The 23,238-nt window shown below is 34.6% G+C and overlaps 1 protein-coding gene across 1 annotated transcript in view; it reads left to right on the forward strand.

Moving 5' to 3' along the window:
- Positions 1–22,526, forward strand: part of COL24A1 (collagen type XXIV alpha 1 chain) — a 314,245-nt gene extending 291,719 nt beyond the window's left edge. The window contains exons 54-60 of the mRNA XM_059688981.1: positions 3,528–3,563; positions 3,666–3,692; positions 11,188–11,253; positions 11,882–12,050; positions 14,702–14,811; positions 17,593–17,808; positions 21,060–22,526. Of these exons, the coding sequence (XP_059544964.1) occupies positions 3,528–3,563; positions 3,666–3,692; positions 11,188–11,253; positions 11,882–12,050; positions 14,702–14,811; positions 17,593–17,808; positions 21,060–21,206 (771 nt within the window). The 3' untranslated portion in view covers positions 21,207–22,526. The remainder of the gene's footprint in view (positions 1–3,527; positions 3,564–3,665; positions 3,693–11,187; positions 11,254–11,881; positions 12,051–14,701; positions 14,812–17,592; positions 17,809–21,059) is intronic.
- The last annotated feature ends 712 nt before the right edge of the window (positions 22,527–23,238 follow it).

The following is a 23,238-nucleotide window of genomic DNA, read 5'->3' on the forward strand; positions in this document are numbered from 1 at the left end:
CAAATGACTAGTTTTTATCTCATTATTCGGGTCTCTGCTCAAATATCATCTTAGAGAAACCTCCCATGACTACCCTGTCTCGTTATTCCTGCTCATTTTCTTTCATAATATCCAGTTTTGTTTTCCTCATGGCTGTTAGCACTAATTGAAATTATTTATTTTCTGTCTCCTGTGCTAGAATTTAAACTTCATGAGAGCAGGGAACTTTGTCTGATCTACTGGTTACATGTCCAGAACAGAGCTCGCCATGTCGTAGGCACTATTTGAAAAGTGAATTGATTAATAAATGCATACTATTCCCTAAAATTAATAGTTATTTTCAATTTAAGCTAGTAGAGTAGTGTTTCCTGAATTAATATACTTATTAGTCTTTTTCTCTGTGGGTTACCATAGCACTCTTCATAATTAAGGTACAAACTTCCAGTGCCCAAGGAGGAGGGGAAAGGACGAGTTAGTGGAATCCAGTGGGGAGAGACCAGGGCTGCTGTTAAATATCCCATAATGCAAGCTTCTCAATTTATAAAGGAGAAAAGGAAAGCTCTGTTTAGCTACGCCAACTTAAATTTTATGGAGCTAAATCATGGTTGTATTTACATAAATACTCTGGTTCAAGGATATGCACTTATCATTATTTTCAAAGTCTAATGATAGAACATGTTATTTTTAGAGAATCATCAGTAAATTCTGGAATTAAATCAAGAGAAAGTCTATTTTCAAAGGTGGTGCTTTCACTATAGCCAAAACCACCATAACTATTCACCTTAATTTGGTTACCTTTAAAATATTAACATAGACAATTGAGTTTTATTATAAACTGCTTTATACAATAACTAAAGAGAGTGAATTACTTTTCCTTAATGGTGTGTTAGCAACAGAAATTAAAAAAACCTAGTAAATGTTATATTGTTGGAATAACATTTTGTTTTACTTGGGCAATTGCCCTGTTCTGTGCAGATTGGGGTTGTCCTGCCCTGTCTTGTTTGAAGTATTTTATTTGAGCATATTTGTGGCGATATGACTTATTCTGGGAAACAAGCTGAAATGAACTCAATAAAATCAGCAGTATAAGTAATTATTTCTTTCTGTGATAAATGTCTCTTTCAAAGTCACAAAGAAGGTATATATTTTGTAATGAACCATCAGTGAGATTTTTGCAAATGTCAGAAATACGTTAAGTGGGGTGAAATGTCAACTTTATTTTTACCATGTTGATCCAGAATGGAGAAACACACACAGCCAAAATCTGAGCCTCTATATATTTAAAAGGCTATCTCCAAGACAGCCTTCTGTAACTTATCATGCAGCTTCTGAGGTACATGTTTTATACATCTCTACTTTAAGTTATAGTGATATATTATGCAAAGACATGCCCAGCAGGCATGGTGTTGGAGTACTCTACCCTTTTTAAGTTACTATGTATTATTTTTTCTAGTCATAATATATTTAAAATTAACAGCTTTGGCAATAAAACATGCTTAATACAACATTGTTTAAAATTCAGCAGAAGATAACTTTTGCTTTTTTTATATTTTAACCATATTCTAAATTTGACCCAATATAGTCTTAACATTCAGTTGACCATGAAGCAAAGCAAATTTTGAGTGAACTTTATTTTTTTAATTTTATTGGTTAATACCGATATATAAACTTCAGGTATAGAGCATTATACTTCAATATCTGTGTATTCTATTGCATGCTCACCCCAAAAAGTCTAATTTCCATCTGTTACCATATATCTGATCCTCTTTACCCATTTTTCTCTTCTCCCAGCCCCCTTCCTCTCTGGTAACCCCCATTCTATCATGATTATTATTGTTTTATTTTGGAAAATGTCAACTAACTTTTCACATTTTGCTATTCATGTTTTAACTATTCTAATTTCTAATTATATAATTCATTCTCTCATTCAATAACAACTTTTGAACACCTACTGTGTATTAGGTACTATTCTTGTTTCAGAAAATGAAAAGATGACTAACTCACTTTCAAGGGTCCCTGGGGACTTTCCAACGTGTTCTGTATTGTGGAATGCAGAAGAAGTGGTTAGTTGAGCAAGAGGGAGGTGACATGGGGTTGGCAGTTCGATATCGAGTTTTACCAGTAAAGAAGTATTGGAAGAAGAATGGGAGTTAAACAGACAGGAAAGGTAAGAAGGAACATTCCTAGACAGGAAATAGTACATGCAAAAGAATACACGTATGAAAGAACTTGGAAGATTCAGAGATCAATAAGTAGTTGGTTATAGATGGAGTGTTGGATATGTGGGGTGGGGAGAGTAAGCGAGTGGAAGTGAGGCCCAGACCTTGATGAGAGGCACAGGTGCACATTAACTAAAAACATAGAGTTTTGTATCCAATTGACTTGAATTTTAATCCTAGCTGCCCCTTATTTGTGGTTACTTAACCACTATCTTTTCTTGACTGTAAAATGGGAATATAGCATACAATTTAGCATTTAGTGAGTTCCCAATAAATGGTGGCTATCACAATTCAGAAGTTTATACTCTATCGTCTAAACAATAAAGAGCCATTGAATAATTTCAACTAAGTAATTACACTATTAGATTTCCATTTTATACGTAGAATGTAGTTAGCATAGTAGAGAGAATAAATTCAGGCAGGAAATCAGAAGATCAATCCAGGCAAATCATGGAGTCTTAGCTAGGGCCGCTTTAACAAATTGCCATCAGCTGGAAGGGTTAAACAACAAGCCTTTATTTCTCACAGTTCTGGAGCCTGGGCGGTCCAAAATCAAGCTGCTGGCAGATTCCAAGTCTGACGGAGGGTTCTCTTTCTGGTTTTCAGAAGGTCACCCTCTTGCTATATCCTTACATGGTAGAGAGAGAGAGAGATCATCTCTCTTGTGTCTCCTCTTAAAAGACCACTACCATTCATTAATTTTCCTTAATGGTGTGTTAGCAAGATCAATAAAAAAGAACTAATAAACGTTATATTGTTGGAAGGCTCCACATGACCTTTGCACAGCCCCACCTCCAAATACCATCACGTTGGAGATTAGGGCTTCCGTATATGAATTTGGGGGAAACAAACATTCAGTTCACAGCACATGACTAGCACTGAACTAAGATAGGGCTGTGAGGATGGAGAAGTAGTATTTTAGAGGGGAAATCAATATAGTTGGTAACCAACTTATAGATGGATGTTGAAGGAAAAAGAGATATCTAAGAACACTGAAATTTTCATCTTTGACAATTAGGTGAATGTTAGATAGAAATAAAGGGAAAAACATACTTAATATTAACATTTTTAAGTGGTATATTTATGATGGTTTATTAATGTGAGTAAGTTCAGTTTCTAATATAAGTAATAGATGAAAATAAATATCTGGTTTGTTCATGAATGTGGGTAATAACTCAATGCAAGAGCATATAATTTTAATACAACTCTGTATCTTAAGACTTGCCTCACACAAAAAGGCAATGTTAGAGGTTGACTATTCGTTGTCTTGTTTATATCAAACCAAAAGCATAATATATACATATTGTGCTTTGTCTCCATTTCTTCTAGGGTCCCCAAGGACCAAGAGGTCAACCAGGGCCTCCTGTGAGTTTATTTGTATTTATATCTGTGTATCATTGAGGCTTATGTGTTTGCCTGACTTGAGATATCTACTGAATAATTTTTTTAAAATTTGTTATGTCATAGGGTCCACCTGGAGCACCAGGCCCAAGAGTAAGTTTTCTTGGTTTTGTTTATTTTTTCTTAGTGACTCATTAACTTTCTAAAGCTCCCATTAACTCCCTCCATGCCCCTCTCACCTGCCTCTGTTCTTTTTGCTAATCTGATATAGAACCTTCCCAGCTATAATAACATCAAGTCCAAGCCTCAGATTTCTTGTCTCTAAAATAGAGATGGCTTTAAATAAGAAGTAAAGCACTCAGCACAGTACCTGACATAATGATTGGTCAAAAAATATTAACTCCCTCCATTTCTTCCTACATCTGGTCCCTAGCTCTCCTTTTTGTTTTTTTTTCTCCAATCAGAGTTATTCACTTGTTAAGCTTCATATGAATCTTTCTCAGTTGCTGGTGGCTATAGAAGCCCTCAGACTTCTTATGTATTTTCTTGTTACCTATTACAACCCGAAGCTTGCTACCCTTATCTTTGAGGCAATGCTTCTATTGCCTCGTTGTCAGGTACTATTTCCTGGCTTCTCATGTTCCCAGCTTTGTTTCCCTTGTATTCTGTATCCGTTTTATCTTCCTGCCATCTATAAGGGACCCCCTTCTATCCCCAACCTCACCCACACCCCACCCCTACAGCATCCTGGTCAAATACAGTGGTCCTTGCTTAGATTTCCTGCATAAATGAGATCCACTGTTGGCGATGCTATCCCAAACAATGGCCAGTCCCATGCCCTCCAAGCCTTACTTATTTCCACGTGCTTCTCTAGTGTCATTTGGATCTGTGGCATTCTAGTTGGTTGATCATTATGGCCTACTCACAGAAGTCAGAAACTCTTCATCCCTCTCAGCTTTTCATCAGGGTAGGGAATAACTTTCAAGCAAAGTGCCATAAGGAAGACTGTCTCCTTGGAAGTGGGAGGTTCATTTCTCTATGATTTTTAAAAATTACTCCCCCTTTCTGTCCATCTGATTAATGAACACTTCCCTGGAATGAATATCAATGCAGATGTCTTTCTTTAAATCTTCAAATTACTGTCAACTTTTCTGTTCTTCCTTTCACCCTGGGTCAATATAAAAGCAAAAAAAATAAATAAAACAAAAATCAGTATATCTCCACTAGTAAGAATAAATATGGTATTGCAAAACTTTTCAGTTAAATATATGTTTGTTTGTGTGAATCTTGTCATGATGTAAAATGTATTCCTTACCATGGGTCAAGATAAGAAAAGTTTGAAAATTTCTAATCTCATTCCCTTTTAAAAATAAAGTAAGTTACTCAAGTTCCTAAAATAGAATAGCTAGAGGGAAGTGTTTCAGGAAAAGGGACATAAATTGATGGTGCTTTTGAAATACCATGGTGATGACCGAAACTCAGGGCACATGGTAAGATACCTAAAAACTAACAAAGAAATAAACAAGAAGTCAAACTTAACCAAAAATGATTGGTGGGATAAAGGGAAGAATAGGATGTGTATATATGTCTGTGTCTGATGTGGGGGGAACAGTAATCATTTAAATCATTAAATGAGATAAGGAATTTTCAATTCAATTATTCTAATTAATGGGTCAACTGTGAAACCTGGATTGGTGACTTGAGTGGTTGCAACTGCTGGTACCATCCTGGTCCCCTAGAATAAGCAATTACTTCAACCTGGAGAAGTGTGTGGCCTGACATCAGTTCTTATCCCATCAATGTTTGCATCATCCAGTGATTTTAAGATGCCTAGGAAATAAGAATTCTCAAAATACTGGAGTGCCCTGACCAGGTCCACGTTTCATTCAAATAAATTGTGAGAGAAATGTGACAATTATACTCCCCCAAGTTATAATGAAGCTTCCTGGTCTCCCTGTTGGTCTCCCCAATCTGATAACTCATTCTCTGTATTCTATTTTATGTCACCTTTCTATAAACAGTAAGTGATTTTCATGTAAGAATATGTTCTAACTAGAATACATGTAGGAAGCTACTTCTTTGGGATTCCCTCACTGTACCTAATGTAAGTTTTACATTCAGATATGCGCTCTTAAATGTTGTTGAATGACTTCCAAAGCAAATTATCTTAATAGTCTCTCTGGGCCTGCCTTCCCTAAAGGCTACCCTTGAGAAAAATTAACAGTCAACACATTAAATGCCTACTATGGGTCAGGCATGAAGTGAGCTTTGTGAATACATTGGAAATTATATCATTATAGATATTGCCAACAAAATCCATGACTGGCCAAGTGTTATGACCTTTTTCCTTTTTAATGGCTATTGATAAAAGTTGCCTTTTTTATTGAGTTGACATTTGCACAGATGGTGATTAAAATTTCTGGTACCTTAGCATAAATGCTGCACCAAGCTGTATACTACTAATCTACTAAAAGTCATTGTGTTTTTATTGCCACACACAAAATGAAACATGGTCATTTCACTTAAAAATGTACAATTTATTCATCCATTCAGGCTTCTGTTAATGGGTGTCTAAGTTGTTCCCAATCTTTTCCTGACACAAACAGTACAAATGTGTTATTCATATACATATCAGTTCACAGAATATCTATAGGACCAATTTCCAGAAGTGAGCTGGTTAGGTGTAAGGGATAATGAACATATTAATTTATTTATTATTTTAATTGTGGTAAAATATACATAACATAAAAGTTATCATTTTAATAATTTTTAAGTGTACAGCTTAATGGTATTAAGTACATTCACATTGTTGTGCAACCATGCTCAGAATTTTTTTTTCTTCCAGAACTGAAACTCTATATTCAATAAATAATAATTCTCCATTCCTCCCTTTCCCTAGCCCCTGGCAACCACCATTCTACTTTCTATCTTTATTAATTTGGCTACTCTCAGTACCTCATAGAAGTGAAGTCATACAGTATTTTTCCTTTTTAGATTGGCTTATTTCACTAAACATATGTCTTCAGGGTTCATCCACATTGTAGCATGTGTCATTGTATGTAAAACCACATTTTGTTTGTCCAGATGGACAGTTGGATTGCTTTCATATTTTTGCTATTGTGAATAATGCTGGTATGAACATAGGTGTCCAAACATCTGTTAAGTCTCCCTGCTTTAAGTCCATTTCAGCATAGTGGAGTTGCTGGATCATGTGGTAATTCCATGCTTAACCTTTTGCACAACTGCTGTACTGTTTTCCACTGCAGCTGCACCATTTCACTTTCTCACCAGCAATACACAGGGTTCTAAATTCTCCACATCTTGAGAATACCTGTTATATTCTATTTGGTTTTATAATAGCCATCCTAAACGGTGTGAAGTGGTACCTAACTCTGGTTTTGATTTGCATTTCCCTAGTGATTAGTGATGTTGTTCATCTTTTTATGTGCTTATTGGCTTATATATCTCATTTGAGGAAATGTCTATTCAAAATCTTCTTTGGAAAAATTGGCTTATATATCTTCTTTAGAAAAATGTTTTTGCACTTTTTTTATTATTGGGTTGCTTGTTTTTGTTTTGTTGCTTTTGTTAAGTTGTAGGAAATCTTTAGGTATTCTGAATATTAATTCCTTATCAGATACGTAATTTGCAAATATCCTTTCCCATTCCATGGCCTGCCTTTTCACTCTGTTGATAGTGTCCTTTGCACAGTAGTCTTTAATTTTTATGTAGGCCAGTTTATTTCCTTTTTCTTTCATTGCCTTATTTTTTGTGTCATATCCAAAAAATCATTGTTAAATCCAATGTCATGAAGCTTTTTCCCTATACTTACTTCTAAGAGTTTTATAGTTTCAGCTCTTATATTTAACTCTTTGATCCATTTTGAGTAAATTTTTGTATCTGATGTAAGGTAAGGGTGTAACTCCATTTTTCTGCATGTGTTTATCAAATTTTCTCAGCACTATTTGTTGGAAAGACTCTTCTTTCCTTACTGAATGGTCTTAGCACCCTTGTAAAAAATTATTTGACTATATATGAGGATTTATTTGTAGACTCAGTTTTATTCTATTGGACTATGTATCTATCTTTATACCAATATCACACTGCTTTGATTACTGTAGCTTTGTATTAAGTTTTTAAATTGACGTGTGAGACCTCCAACTTTGTTCTTCTTTTCAAGATTGTTATGGCTATTTGGGATTTACACTGTCTTTTAGATTTACCCATATAGTTACTTTTACCAGTGCTCTTTATTTTTTCATGTGAATTCAATTTTCTGCCTGGTGTCCTTTAATTTCAGCCTAAAAGTCTCCTATATTATTTCTCAGGAAACACTTGCTAGTGATGAACAGCCTTGGTATTTGTTTATCTGAAAATGTCTTAATTTTTCTTCATTTTTTGAAGAATACTTTTACTGGATATAAAATTTTTGGTTGACAGTCCTTTTCTTTCAGCACTCTGAAAATGTAATCCCACTGCCTTCTCATCTTTATTATTTTAATAAAAAATCAGTTGCTGATATTGAGGATCTTTTGGACATGATGAGTAGCTCCTCTCTTTCTGCTTTCAAGTTTATCTCTGTATATTTAGCTTCTAACACTCTGATTATGATATGTCTATGGAGTTTATTGAGCTTCTTGGATCTTTTGATAAATGTTTCTCATAAATTTTGGAACATTTTAAGTCACTATTCTTAAAATATTTTTCCTGCCACTTTCTCTCTCTCCATTTCTTCTGAAAATTTAATTATGCATATGTTTGTGTGCTTTAATTTGTCCTATAGGTCTCTGAGTCTCTTCACATTCTTCACTCTTTTTCATTAAACTCCTCTGACTGGATAATCTCAATAAACCTATCTCTAAATTTACTGATTCTTTTTTCTGTCTACTTAAATCTACTGATGAGCCTATCTAGTAAAAAGACAAAAACAAAAAAACACAAAATAAACTTTAAATCCTCACCTGAGGATACTTTTTATTGATTTTTAGAGAGAGTGGGAGGGATGGGAGAGACACAAAGAGAAACATCTGTGTGACAGAGATACTTCAATCCATTGCCTTCTGCCCGGACCTGGGACAGGGGATGGAGCCCGCAACCAAGGTATGTGCCCTTGTCTGGAATCAAACCTGGACCCTTCAGTCCACAGGCAAGGCTCTATCCACTGAGCCAAACCATCTAGGACCCTCTCTAGTAAGTTTTCATTTCAGTTATTATGCCTTTCAACTACAGAATTTGGTTCTTTAATTTCTATCTCTCTATTGATATTGAAACTACCACTTGTCAAGTTTTGATATAGTATCAAAGGAGAATATCCATGCCCAGCTGGCATGGCTCAGTGGTTGAGCATCGACCTATGAACCAGGTGGTCACATTCAATTCCTGGTCAGGGCACATGCCCAGGTTGCAGGCTGGATCTCCAATGTGGTTGATGCTTCTCTCTCTCCCTCTCCCTTCCTTTCTGAAATCAATAAAAATATATATTTTTAAATCACTTTAAGAAAGAATACCAAAATTATCTGAAAAGATACTAAAATGATCTTTCTTCCAGCTGTGTATCTCTATAAAGCCATCCTTCTTCATATAATTCAACTAAAATAATATATAACAGATTAAATACAGAAGCAAATAGGAGAATCCGCTATCTCCTATTAGTCCAGATAATTAAGAGATGAACAAAGTGTAAAACAATACCACGCTTATCACTATTTTGTTTTGGAAAATTGTAATTACTTTTCATTAAAAAATAGTTTGTATTTACATATAGTGGATTTGTTGTTTTAAAGTAATTAATACAAATCATTTTAAATTTTGTTTTAATTTCTACTATGGTAAATATCAAAAGTTATAACTTAGATAAAAGAAAGTTGTTTACAGCCCTTACCAATATTTAAAAGTGCAAAAAGGCCGAAACCGGTTTGGCTCAGTGGATAGAGCGTCAGCCTGCGGACTGAAAGGTCCCAGGTTCGATTCCGGTCAAAGGCATGTACCTGGGTTGCGGGCACATCCCCAGTAGGAGATGTGCAGGAGGCGGCTGATCGATGTTTCTCTCTCATCGATGTTTCTAACTCTCTATCTCTCTCCCTTCCTCTCTGTAATATATATATATTTTTTTTTTTTTAAAAAAAGTGCAAAAGGATCCTAAGCCTGAAGATCTTAGAACGGCTATTCTAGGTTTTGTAAGATTAAAGCCCTAATTACAAACCAACTGGAAAATATGAAGGTGACTATTGTTTATTACTGAATTCAGTTGTCCATGTTTAGTGCCAATATTTTTGGTGACTCATATCCAAAATCTGCCCATTCACATAAACATGGTGGTTCACACTATTTAATCTGCACAGAAATTTTTAGGGTAACCCTTTCTGCTTCTTGAATAGGCCATGCTTCTCTGTCTCATGGCCTTTGTACAAGGTTGTTAGTTACTTCTGCCTACAAAGCCCTCCCAGCCCCTTCTTCTAATAATCATATTCATTCTCCATATCTCAGCTCAGAAGTCACAACTTCAAGGAAGCCTTCCCTGGCCTCTCCTTTCCAAACCTCTTCTATCCTCCAGAGTTGATTCAGAATCCCTAATTTCCCTTATAGGTCCATGTTCTTTTCTTTAATGGCACATACCACCATTTGTAATTATGTACTTTTGAGGTGATGTGGTTAACGCCTTTTCCCTCTTTGAACTTCAGCTCCACAGGAGCAATTTTCTTTTTTGCTCACCATTTTATCCTCAATTTGTATCACAGTGTTTGGCAGTATATGTATACAGAATGATTCAATTATTTTCCAATATGAAAACCACATGTTGTGGCAAGGAAGAATGCATTTTATTGATTGTCCCATCATTTTAAATAGTTTTTCAAATTACCAACCATGAGCTATGAAAGATCTGTTGAAAACAGTTTCTATTATATGGACCTCCAAGTAAAAAGATTATCTTAGCAGTGCAATCATTCTGAAAGAAATTAGATTGCTTGATTGGCTCATACAGATGCCATTTCTCAGAACTTTCTCTCAACTCATGCTTCTCAGTTTCCAACCTTTTGAAAAACTAAAACACAAGAAAGATTTTTACTAATGGTTTTGCTGAGTCTTTCTCTAAAAATATCTCTTATTAAACGTAGGAGGAGATTGGATTTATATTGTATTATTTCTTTGGGGACTAATGGTACATTTTCCAACTTTAGAAATTGTTTTTTAAGACCGCAGAAGTATCAGATTAAACTAATGTGACTACCTCAACACAGTAGTATTTATTCTATTTTCCTTCCAAGAATGTAACTCAAAAATTACTACAGTTATTTGTTCTTCACTTTACAATTTATTAACCGAGGGGGTCATATTTCATTCTTCTTCCTCTTGAGTAATTTTGTGTGTGTTTTCATGCAGCAGCGACAAATAGTTTTTCATTGGAAAGCTCTAGAGTTGGGCCTTTTTTAATTAGGAGGCTTTAGAAATTTGGATGAAGGCAGCATATTGTCCTTTCAGATAGCCAGGTAATATTTGCAAGATCTATCTAACCATAGAGGTATAAACCCCTTTCAGATACTAAGTCTAGTATACTTTTAACAGCAGTGCTTTCAGAATTTACAGCCTTTGCTTTAGAGCACTTGGTGTTGATCTTATTGCTGATCTAAAATAGTTTTGTTTTACACAGAAACAAATGGATATCAATGCTGCTATTCAAGCCTTGTTTGAATCACATACTGCCCTACAGATGGAGGTAATATGTCTAGCTTTATTTACATTGGCAGTCTCAGTATACAAATTAAACAGAAATTTTTTGGAGACCAGCATGTGGGTTTATCTCAAATATTATACTTAAAGCAGGTTTAAAATAATGGAGCCATTTTAAGGACAAAGGAAGTGATTTTAATAAATAGAAATATACATAGAATTTTTAAGGGATACATTTAAAATAAAAATGTAATATTATTAAAGGATTTTTATAAGGAATGTGGTAGTATCAAAGAAAAATAACAAAATGAAATTGCCATTTCTTAACATGAAACCTATCATCACTACTTATTTTTCTTATTTAAACTCTATTTAATGTATGATTTTTTAAAAATATATATTTTGTAGTAGGCATAGTAATTGTTATATTTATGCCAGCTTGAAAATTAGACTTCTAGTGTAAATTTAATCTCTATTTAGGATCAAAATTAATAAAGCATACACAAATGCCTATATTTAAAGATAAACCATTTTTTACATCCTACTCCCAATACATTGCACCCAATAGGAATACATTTTTCTTCTGTGTTGATCTATGTTGATTATTAGAGTTACTATTGTTAATGGCTACTCTATGGATTTTTGCTAACATCATTTTTATGATGACTTGGCAGAGCTACCAGAATACTGAAGTGACTTTAATTGACTACAGTGCAGAGATATTCAAAACCTTGAACTACCTTAGCAATTTACTGCACAGCATCAAGAATCCTCTTGGCACACGCGATAACCCAGCACGAATCTGCAAAGATTTGCTCAACTGTGAGCACAAAGTATCAGATGGTAAATTCTTGGTTTCCTCGAGCTCAGATGTGTAATTTCATTTATTCATTGCAGTGTGTTTGATATTTGCAGTGTGTTCATTCCAAAAGTTAATTATTTTGATAAAACCCTGACAGAAGGCATTTTAATGTCATCAAGAACCAAATGCTCTTTGAGGAAGACATGCTTCAGAGTATCCTTTTCTGAGGGCTCACCTTGCAAAGGTTTTCTACTACACATCCTATTGATCCCTAACTTTTCCCACTCTTACCTTCCTGTATGACTTGCTTACACTTTGTTCTTGGAATGTGTCACCTTCATGTTAAAATTAAAATGGGAAGAGAGGACTTTTGGGTTGACAGGAGCCTCTATCAGGACCCCCAAAGTTAGCAACAAAAGGAAACATCATAGAACTCCCTCCACCTCCTAAAATTATAGTTTTTACACAAAATGCAATTTAAATGCCTCATTTCACAATTGGTGACTACAAAAGCTGAGTGGTTTGTTATTTTTGGAATTTTCTTATCTCTACACAAGTACCCCAGTAACCATTAACTAGATGTGCAAAATAAATATAGAGTAGAATCAGTAAGGAAAAGGTTTTTTGTTTGTTTTCTGTTTGTTTGTTTGTTTGTTTGTTTGTTTGTTTTTGGGGGGCAAATTATAACCTTTCTTACTGAATTTTTTTTCGGGGGCAAGGAAAAGCTTTAAAGTGAGTGGAGTAGTCATCATTATTTGATGATAAGAAGGCGAAATCCTATCTGCTACAATATGTCATTTAATTTTAATTTTTATTAGTCAGCCATACAGTCAATATTAGTAGTTATTAGTTTTTACTAAAAACTCTAGTACCAACACAATGACACATAAGCTGATTTGGGGAAAAAACTAAATTATATTATTCTGTAGGGTGAATAGTAGTCCATATTTTATTTATTTTAATTTTATATATACATACCACATACACACATACAATTTCTTATCAACAAACATGTACTTCCATTCTAAAAAATACAATGAAAATATTAATTTTATAGATATTAATAAAATTTTTAACTTACACATATATTTTATACCCTAGATTAGTATAAAAACTAAAATAATATTTATAATTATAGCTGTCCATAATAATTCTAAATTAGATTCTTTCCCTTCATTGAGGGCATAAAAATGCAATTTTAGAGAATTGAAAGGAACAAAGACATCATAAGACATACAGATCAATGAAATCTAATTCAAGGTCTGCCTTTCTTGTTGGAGAAATAGTTAATTGGTGTGGATTGCAATATATAAGAATGGTCTTTATCCCAAAAATACTTTTATCACTAGGAGGTGGAAAATGCTATAGAGAAACACAACACACCAGTTCAGAGGGATATGATAGAAAATGGAATGGGGGTGAAGTTAGATAAGACATCTCTGAGAAAGTAACATTTGAGCAATATCAAGAGGAGGTATGAGAACAAGCTACAAAAAAATCTGGCAAAAAAGGTTTCTGGCTGAGCAGTATTCCACTGTATAAATAGGGTGGAGCAAAAGTGGGTTTACAGCTGTGAGTATGGGAAACACAGAGTTTATTCTTATATTTATTGCTTATTGTATTTATTATTTTCCATACAAACATTTCACCACCCTGTTTGTGCCGCATCCTCTGTGTCTAATCATCTATCAAAGACACTTTGGTTGCTCCCGTATCTTGTGAAGCCAAGATTTTGGAGAAGACAGAGGAGTGAGCACAGCAGCTAGAGCTACTTTTGTTCTGGGTGTGCTTAGAGCGGAACAGGGCCTTTGATGGCTTCATAAGGCTAGGGGTCAAAGGAAGAATCTGTGGTCCACCTACGGTAGGACTTAGGCTTTCAAAGGACCCCATTCTCGGAAGAAAAGGGGCATCCATACAAACTGTAGCCTAGCTTTACCCCATTAAAGAGTATCTGTCATTGCATTTGGAATAAGGTGCAGTTTCAACACTCTAAGCCTGTTATTCTGGAATTAATATACCAGCTCAATACTTTTTCAGCCCTAGTGTTTTCTATAGGCTAACTGTAGGCCCCATTTGATCCTCCTGGGCCCTCAGTGGAGACAGTCTTACACTGGCTGTTGGGATTTTAGTTTTTCCCACTGACAAATCTGATGAAGAAGCACAAAAATGATAACCATTTTATTGTACATTTTGCTTTCTGGAAACAAAAATAAAGCTTTATTATTTTTATTATTATTATAATAAAGATATGGTTTACCTCAGGGAGATTGCCGAAGTTTCTTCTATTATTTAAAAGAATATATTCAGTTTTAGAAATATAGAACAGAGTACACATATATCACATTAAGTCCAATTTTTTTATCAACTATGTAACTTCAGACAATTCATTTTAAGGTGTTCAGCACATCTTATCTGTAAAATGAAGCAATAAATTCAGCCACTTTATAATTTTTATAAAAATTATGAAATGCCTTCCCTTAGATTGATAGATATGTGAAAATATATTTTCAGTATTAATTTTATATAATGCTTGCACCTTCCCATTTATTTACTAAGTATAAGTATTTCTATAATCTAAGTTATTTTGCAGGTAAGATGAAATATATATTTTAAAGTATGATAATTTATAGAGATGTTTCAATATTTTTAATATAATATTTACATGTTTTTATGGTTTACAATAAATTAATAGGAAAATATTGGATTGATCCAAATCTTGGATGCCCTTCAGATGCCATTGAGGTTTTCTGCAATTTCAGTGCCGGTGGTCAGACATGTTTATCTCCCATTCCTGTGTCAAAGGTATGTATTGAATTTTAGAATACATGTCAGTAATTGCTAAAAATCAGTGAGCAATAATTTTTAAAATTCTGTCACTGTAAATAATTACAAATTTTATGAATGGAAGCAACATATTGTTCTCTACCATATGTAAGAAATAAATTTTTTGTTTCTGAAAAATAATCCTAGTTAATCTTGACATTTTGATTGTGTATTTTTATGATTGGTTTCTCTTGACTTACTGTACTTATTATGCTTTAAAAAAAAATTTTAATGTGAACCATATGTTTTTATATAAGCACATAAATTAGAAAATCCCTAAGCAGCTGCAATGGTTGTAATCAATAATCAGTTCCCTTAAATTATACTGAAAATTATATTATCACTAGAGGCCCGATGCATGAATTTGTGCACAGGTGGGGTCCCTTGGCCTGGCCAGCGATCAGGGCCTATTAAGGCCGTCTTGCTCAGTCCCTATCGGGGTGATCAGGGCTGGCAGGCCGGGAAGGGGGGAGGGGTGGAGGGGGGAGGGACTGCAGGAGGTTGGCTGGTTGGGGGCGAGGGGCCAATCGGGGCCTGCAGGCCATGGGGAGGGACCACGGGAGGTTGGCTGTGAGAGCACACTGACCACCAGGGGGCAGCTCCTGCATTGAGCATCTGCCCCCTGGGGTCCATGCATGTCAGAAACTGGTCGACCAGTCATTCGGTTGTTCAGTATGACCAGTCGCTTAGGCTTTTATATATATAGATTACCTAAAATTTTACTGAAAATTATATTATCGATAAAAGAGAAATTTTGCCACAAAACTTGCCTTTTTTGTGTGATTAAGTGCAAAATAACCTCCCATAAACATCCATTGACTATTATTTAAAACTTCTTTCAAGTATAATTCTATAAATCAAATGTTTAGAATAAATGAAAGTTAGCTTAGTGTCAGGCTGGATGTTATGACAAGCATTTATAAAACCTAAAGCTTAGTTCTACCTATAACATATATTGAAGAAATCAAAACTGCATTTCTTTTTCTGGTTAAACCACCTTAGTATTACCAAGAACTTATTTCTCATTGACCAAGAACAGATACATGTGCCTATTTGTGTTGTAACCATGATTTAAAAAGCAGCAACTAAAATATACAGTCTGTTAGTCTCACTAACTGTTTATTGTTAGACTGCTCTCTCGTCCTAAAATATCCCCCTTCATTAACGAGGGTGTTTCACAGTTCATCTCAATAGGCACTTACCATTATTAAGCCCAAAGCAGAGGAAGGAATGATTCTTCCATTTTTAGGGAATTTGTACATGTCTAATGAAGAGTGGCATGATAGTCCTGCATCCCAAATATTCACATTATCATCTTCACTCCCCTGGATTCAGCCCATAGAAGAAAGGGAGGGGGGATAATGCAAAGGAGATAGGAGCAGTGCACTTATTTCTGGGAGACTGAATCAGTTCTCCCATCTCTCCTATCCATAAGCTCTACCTGAGAAAGCCTGGGAAGGTAGTGGAAAGCAAAGTTGACTTAAAATTAGGGACCTGGGTTCCAGTCTCTACCTTGGAAATGATACTGTGAGCCACTAGACACTGTTCTAGGTCAATGACACTTGGCACCTCAGATCCTCATAACAATCCTGCCGTGTCCATTTTATACCCAGCTTAATTAACATGGAGACTAAGGCTTAGAAAGTTTAAATTTTTACAAGTTTGTGAGTCTCATCTGTTAAATGAAGGCATTTGAACTCCTTAGACTCTAATGTTCCTTATGGTGATCCTTTTGTGTTTTCATCCTATGTCCTTACTTTGTCTTTCCTTTCTTTTCCTGGGGCTTTACTTTTTATGTTGTTGTTTTATTTTTTCCTTCTCTATTACCTCCTAACTGATATTTTTCTAATTTTATGTTCGGAATTTAATATAAATTCCTCAGTAGGAACCATTTCTATTCACTTATGTTATGATCACATCTCTACATGAATAGTGCTAAAATAAGAATAAGAATAAAAGAATAAGAAGAATAAGAATGAGAATAGTAATAATAATATGTCTAAAGCTTTAGAAAAATCTACTTCTTTGCCTAAGCCTTGAAAATATACAATCAGACCCTTGCTCCAGTTTTGCCCTATATTATTCACTTTTTAGTTAATGCTCATTCATATATTCATTCAATAAATATGTTTTGATGACTCACTATATGACTGCAACTGCATTAGAGCTGGCAACACAAAGAATATAGGGCTCTCAGTTACGGTTACTCAACCAAGCTATCATTACAACTTGTAGCTTATCTTTAGAAACTTTTAAAAAATCCTACAAATGGAAGTATAGACAGAATTTATGATTTTTATGAAAAAATTAGTAAAGCATTAATCGACAACAAATTACTAATGCATTTTAGATAGCATTATGAAATCTGTCTTCATTTCTTTTTTTGTCTTATATGGAAGCTTAGTGGTCTGCTGAAGCCAGCTCAGACTGGCTCTGGAGAGCCTATAGTTAACATCTCTTTCTCACTCCCTGTTCAGTGATGCCACCTTGATAGCCTTAAATCAGCCATCCTGGGAGTTTTCACACCATGGAAATCAGACAATGCTATAAATCAGGAATTCCCACCCACCTACCTCTAATCCCCACCCTTGCAAGGGCCAGTGGTTAAGCATTCACCAGCACACTGCTGACTGGCATTTAAATGCCAAGAAAAGTAGCTTTCTCAAGGCTATGTTTCAAGGACTTTTCTCAAGTTTCCCCAAACTATACGTTTTTCAATTGCCACATCTTATAACATGCATATTGTTTCCATGACATTAGTTGGAGTTTGGAGTTGGAAAAGTCCAGATGAATTTTCTTCATTTACTGAGCTCAGAAGCCACCCAAATCATCACCATTCACTGTCTAAACACTACAGTGTGGACAAGTGCTCAGACAAGTGGCTCAGGATTGCCTATTGGTTTCAAGGGATGGAATGGCCAGATTTTTGAAGAAAACACTCTACTTGAACCTAAAGTGCTTTCAGATGACTGCAAGGTAAGGGAATGGCACTTTTAGAATTGTTCAATCTAACTAACTGAAAATTGATAAAACTATAAAATTAAAATAATGAGAATAAGACTTTAATTACAAACTGCTGATACAGAAGTGTAGCAGGTGTTAATGTTCTGATTTATAATCACCCTATATTTTTCAAATTCAGTCATTTGCTTGTGTCAAGTCTTGTCAACTTTAGTCACATCAGTTGGTCATCCATAGATTTTATATGCAAAATAGGTGGTAATACATGAATTTAACTTTTAATTTTTATTTCCTATATGAGATAATTATATCATAGAAGATAGATAGATAGATAGATAGATAGATAGATAGATAGATAGATAGATAATAGATAGATAATAGGTAGGTAGATGATAGATAGGGCATATAGATAAATAGATTTCTTTTATATATTTCACCACTGTGCTTCTACATCTCATTACTTCATGGAAAAACAGGTTATAAAGGCAAGTCAGTTTTACTTCATTTTTTCATTTTCTATACCTGATATCAAATATGGGCATAATTGCAGATTGACTGGCCCTACCAATCAATATTTGAATTATAGCCTTTTTTACTAAAAATAAATAATGACAGTTATGAAAATTCTATAATTTTAAAATATTTTGTTATAAGGCAGATATGAACAAACTACAGTTTACAGACCAAATTCAGCCCACCACTTGTTTTTGTAAATAAATATTGGAATACAGCCATACTCCTTTGTTTATTTATTATCTACTAGAGGCCCAGTGCACGGTTCATGCACTGGTGGATCCCTCGGCCTGGCCTGCACCCTCTTGCAATCCAGGACCCCTCGGGGGATGTTGGATAGCCAGTTTCAGCCTGATCCCTGCAGGCCCGATCCAGACAGGAGGGAGCCCGATCCTGTGCATTGAGCATCTGTCCCCTGGTGGTCAGTGTGCATCACAGCGACCACTCGACCAATCATTTGGTCCTTTGGTTGCTTAGGCTTTTATAGATAGATGATAGATAGATAGATGATAGATAGATAGATAGATACCTGTTATCATACTACAATAGCAGAATTGAGTAAATGCAACCGAACCTACACCATTTATTATGTAGCCCTTTACAAAAGAGTTTGCCAACTCTTGTTAACAGGGAATAGAGTTGTCTGCTTTACATACATATTACTAATGACTTTAAGTGTTCTGTATTGTGTACTGTGAAGCCCATAATTTGATACCTGTTACAATTTCCCAAAATGTAGGGAACACTACATTTTCATAACATTTCCAGATAAGTAGTGCATGAGTATTTGAAAAATCATAGACAAACAGAAGTGTATGGCCCATTCTGTATCAGTGAAGAGATCAATTTTACCAACAAATTCATTTAACTTTTACAATTTTGTCCAGAAACCTTCAGGGACTCACTACTATCTCTGAGTCACAATCCAAACTTATCAGCTCTTTATTCAGCACTGAGAACAGTCAGTCCCAACCTACATTTCCAGCTTGGGCTTTCACTTGCTGTCTACCCTAAACTATGGCCAACTGATCTATTCATCATCATCATCATCATCATCATCATCATCATCATAATCATCATCATCATCATATCAACAATTCCTACTTATTGGGGGCTTATTATATGGCAGGTACCATGTATCACATACATTATTTTATTTAATTATAACAGCTTTGTGAAAAAATTATTAGTCTCATTTTATAGCTAAGAATGCAAAGGCAGAGATCATGCAGCTAATGCCACACTATACTGGTAGGGATTTTTAATTAAAATATCATTTAATCCTCACAACCCTGTGAGGTAGTTTTTTATTATCCCCATTTTATATGTGAAGAAATGGTGGTACCTGGCTTTCTATTACTATCTCTTCCAGGATAAAATCTGTTCACTTAACCCCATGTTAGGATTACTTTTACAACCACCTTCTACTTTTCCAGTTGTTTTAATTGTTGTTTTGTTTTGTTTTGTTTTGTTTTGTTTTGTTTTGCTCATGTCATTTCCTTCCTCCGAATGCCCTCCTCTGTCTCTCCACCAGGTGGGAATTTGGGGCATACAAAATGGCCCGTCTTAAATTCGGAATTCATGAAGCTTTCCCTGACTACTCCAGTTGGAAATGAGGAATTTAGTCCTCATTGTACATTATTTATACTGCACTTAACCATGTATGGGCTTGTATTACGGCTATTTGTTTATGTTTTTCCTCTCACCACCTAGATTTATAAGCTGGTAAAATTCAGAAGCCAGACTAATTTATTCATCTTTATATTTCTCAAGCACTGTAAGAAAATAGAGGATCACATCTTATTCAACTGTACAAATATACTTAGTATTCAATAAATATTGCTTAAAAGATTTAATAAGTTAAATCTGTCAATGTCTTACATACCAAACTCTAATTCTAGTTATCACATCCGGCTTATGACTTTAGTAATTTACCTTCTGTAAGCTTCAATTGCCTTAAGTTAAATCATCTCTTAAGTTCCTGCAAATTTTAAAATTTCTACCATGATAATTTGGTGAATAAGTAAGTGAATAAACTCCTGAATAAAATGCTTCACAGAACTAGTCAATTGTGTTTCTCTATTTTGTTTTATTGAATCTTAATAATAGGCTATTTAATGGTATTTTTTGTTCAATAATAGAATTTATCAGAAACCAAAGAGCATACAGTAATAATAAAAACAGAAAGTCCTAGAAGGAAGAGAGGAAAGAAACTATATGAATAGTAACCACAGAATGGGGGAGTGGGGAGCAGAAACCTAAGAGATAATTTAACAGAATTATAATTTACTCCTGACTGAAACAATTCTGGTTATTTTCTGCCTAAAGTACATAAGAGTTGAGATGACTCATTTCCTTTCACTCAAGAAAAATGCCCATCCTAAAGCATTAGTCCCAAATAAAGGAATACAGACAAAATGAATATTAATTATATTAGAAATAGTACAGACTTCTATTTTTTATCTGGTTTAATAATTCACAAACAACAGAAGCAGAAGGCCAAACTTAACCTCTAAGACTGGAAAATCAGAATGCACAATGTAATTTAGAGAAAGGAATAAGTCCGTGTTTTCAATTATTCATAGTACCTGTACCATTTCTTGAGCACTTTGTGCCAAACATTGTTCTACACACTTTCTATTTATTATCTCTAATCCTTAAAATAAGCCTACATTGTCTATGAAAAATTGTCTGCTGAGAATGACTTCTAAAGAAACAATTACATATTCAAGCATTTTGTTCTTATTTTACAGATTCAAGATGGCAGATGGCATAAGGCAAAATTCCTTTTTCACACCCAGGACCCTAATCAGCTTCCAGTAACTGAAGTACAAAAACTTCCTCATCTCAAAGCCGAACGGAAGTACTACATTGAAAGCAGTGCTGTGTGCTTCCTCTAAGGTCTCTGAACTAGTTCTGAATTCATGCTGTTGGCCAGGCAATTGCTGCAGAGGGGAAAATATAGACAGAAAGATACTATCATTATGAAATGCATGGAATAAAGCATTGGCTAAATCATAAAGAATCTCAGGAAGAAAAGACTTTCTCCTAAAATGGAGAAAAGTCATTCTTTAAAGGACTATAATTGATAAAGTATTTAATTTTTTAAAAAATTATATTGATCTGAGCTTTCTTAGAGAATTCCCTAGAACTGAAGATTTATAAACATGGAATTCTTCAGGGTAGCCTGTATTTTTTGACTGAGAGCAAAGTACCCATTAGACAGCTGGAGGTGCAGAGCACTATGGAGCAATACTGGCTAATGCTCCCAAATGTGCAATGCTTCTGTCTGAAATTATAAACCACAGTGTAATATGTCTTATTTTCCCAAATACTAAGCTGTATTCAGGTCCCCAATGGGCATATACATCTTAGCCGGTGGTACACTACCTCTTACGTGTTGCCTTTTTGTGTTGCTTGGTGCTCTTTCTAAAACAAGGTGCTTGTGGCTTTTGTAGACAAGTTTATTTCTATGTCTTTGTCATTCTTTAAGAGTATATGTACTGGTTACATCAAGATTTGTTTTGGTTGTTAGTACTTATTTTAATTTGTTTGATCACATATTAACAGGTAAAACATTATTTATGTGAAGTCATTGTTCTATTTTAAAATTCTCTTTGTGGATAGGAATCAAAGCCAGTGCATTGTAACCTGTGCTTATCACAAGAGAATTGGGAGGTTTCTTTTGTTCTTGTTTTATTTTTTTAGTTGTAAAAAATTGTTATAGGCCAGCTACATCCAGTAGTAGGTTTGGGTTAGAGTTTGGGGGCTGTGATATACTATTTTTAAAAACCTATGATCATCTGGAATGATACTTTATGTATATATATTTTGTAAAGTTTTAATTCAGCAAATCTTTTGAAATTGCTGCTGTTTTAAATTATAAAAACTTTATATTTCTGCTTTATAGAAATTATATATTTTGTAGTATTCTTTGATTTTCTTTTACTGTTCTTAAGTTTCATGTGTTGGGACCTAAAAGAATTCAACTTACTAGTCTTTAAAGCAACATCCAGGAAAAAGAAACACAGTCTTTTGCCATTTAAAATAGACTCAGCCAATTTAGACTTCCCTTGTTGGCAGAGAAATGTTAGTTCAATATTAAAAGAAAAATATTATACTTTTGGTATATAGAAAAGCTTGTACATATGTTATAAGCATACCTTTAGCCACAGCAAACCACAATTACCTATCTATAATAAAAATGTGCTTTAAATCTTTTTTGGTGATATTTGTTTTTCTTCTTTTGTTGCTATATCCTTGTATAATGTATGATAGCACCTCTGGCATAGCCCTTCTCTACAATATATGTTTACATTATTAGAAAGTATGTGCTACAGTCCAGCTGGCATGGCTCAGTGGTTGAGCATCAACCTATGAACCAGGAGATCACAATTTGATTCCTGGTCAGGGCACATGCCCAAGTTGTAGGCTAGATCCCCAGTGTGGAGCATGCAGGAGGCAGCCACCAATGATTCTCTCTCATCATTAATGTTTCTATCTCTCTCTCCCTCTCCCTTTCTCTCTGAAATCAATAAAATTATATTTTAAAAAAGTATCTGTTACTTACCTGTAAAAAGATTATAGGGCCTAGTTCTTATTTGTACAAAATGGGGTATGGCACTGAAATAGACTCTCCCATATATGGTCAATTGATTTTCAACAAGGGTGCAAATAGCATTTAATGAGAAAAGAACAGGTTTTTTTAAAACAAACGCTCCTAGAAAATGGATTCCCACATTCAAAAGATTGAAATTGAACCCTTGCCTTAAATAATATTCAAAATAACTCAAAATGGATCAAAGTCCTAAGTGTAAGAGCTAAAACTATAAAACTCTTAGAAGAAGACATAGAGAAAAGGCTTCATGACATTGGATTTGTCAATGACTACTTAAAGATGACATCAAAAGCACAATCAACAACAAAAAAATG

The sequence above is a fragment of the Myotis daubentonii genome, chromosome 3 (assembly GCF_963259705.1).
Source record: "Myotis daubentonii chromosome 3, mMyoDau2.1, whole genome shotgun sequence".
Classification (NCBI taxonomy): Eukaryota; Metazoa; Chordata; class Mammalia; order Chiroptera; family Vespertilionidae; genus Myotis; species Myotis daubentonii.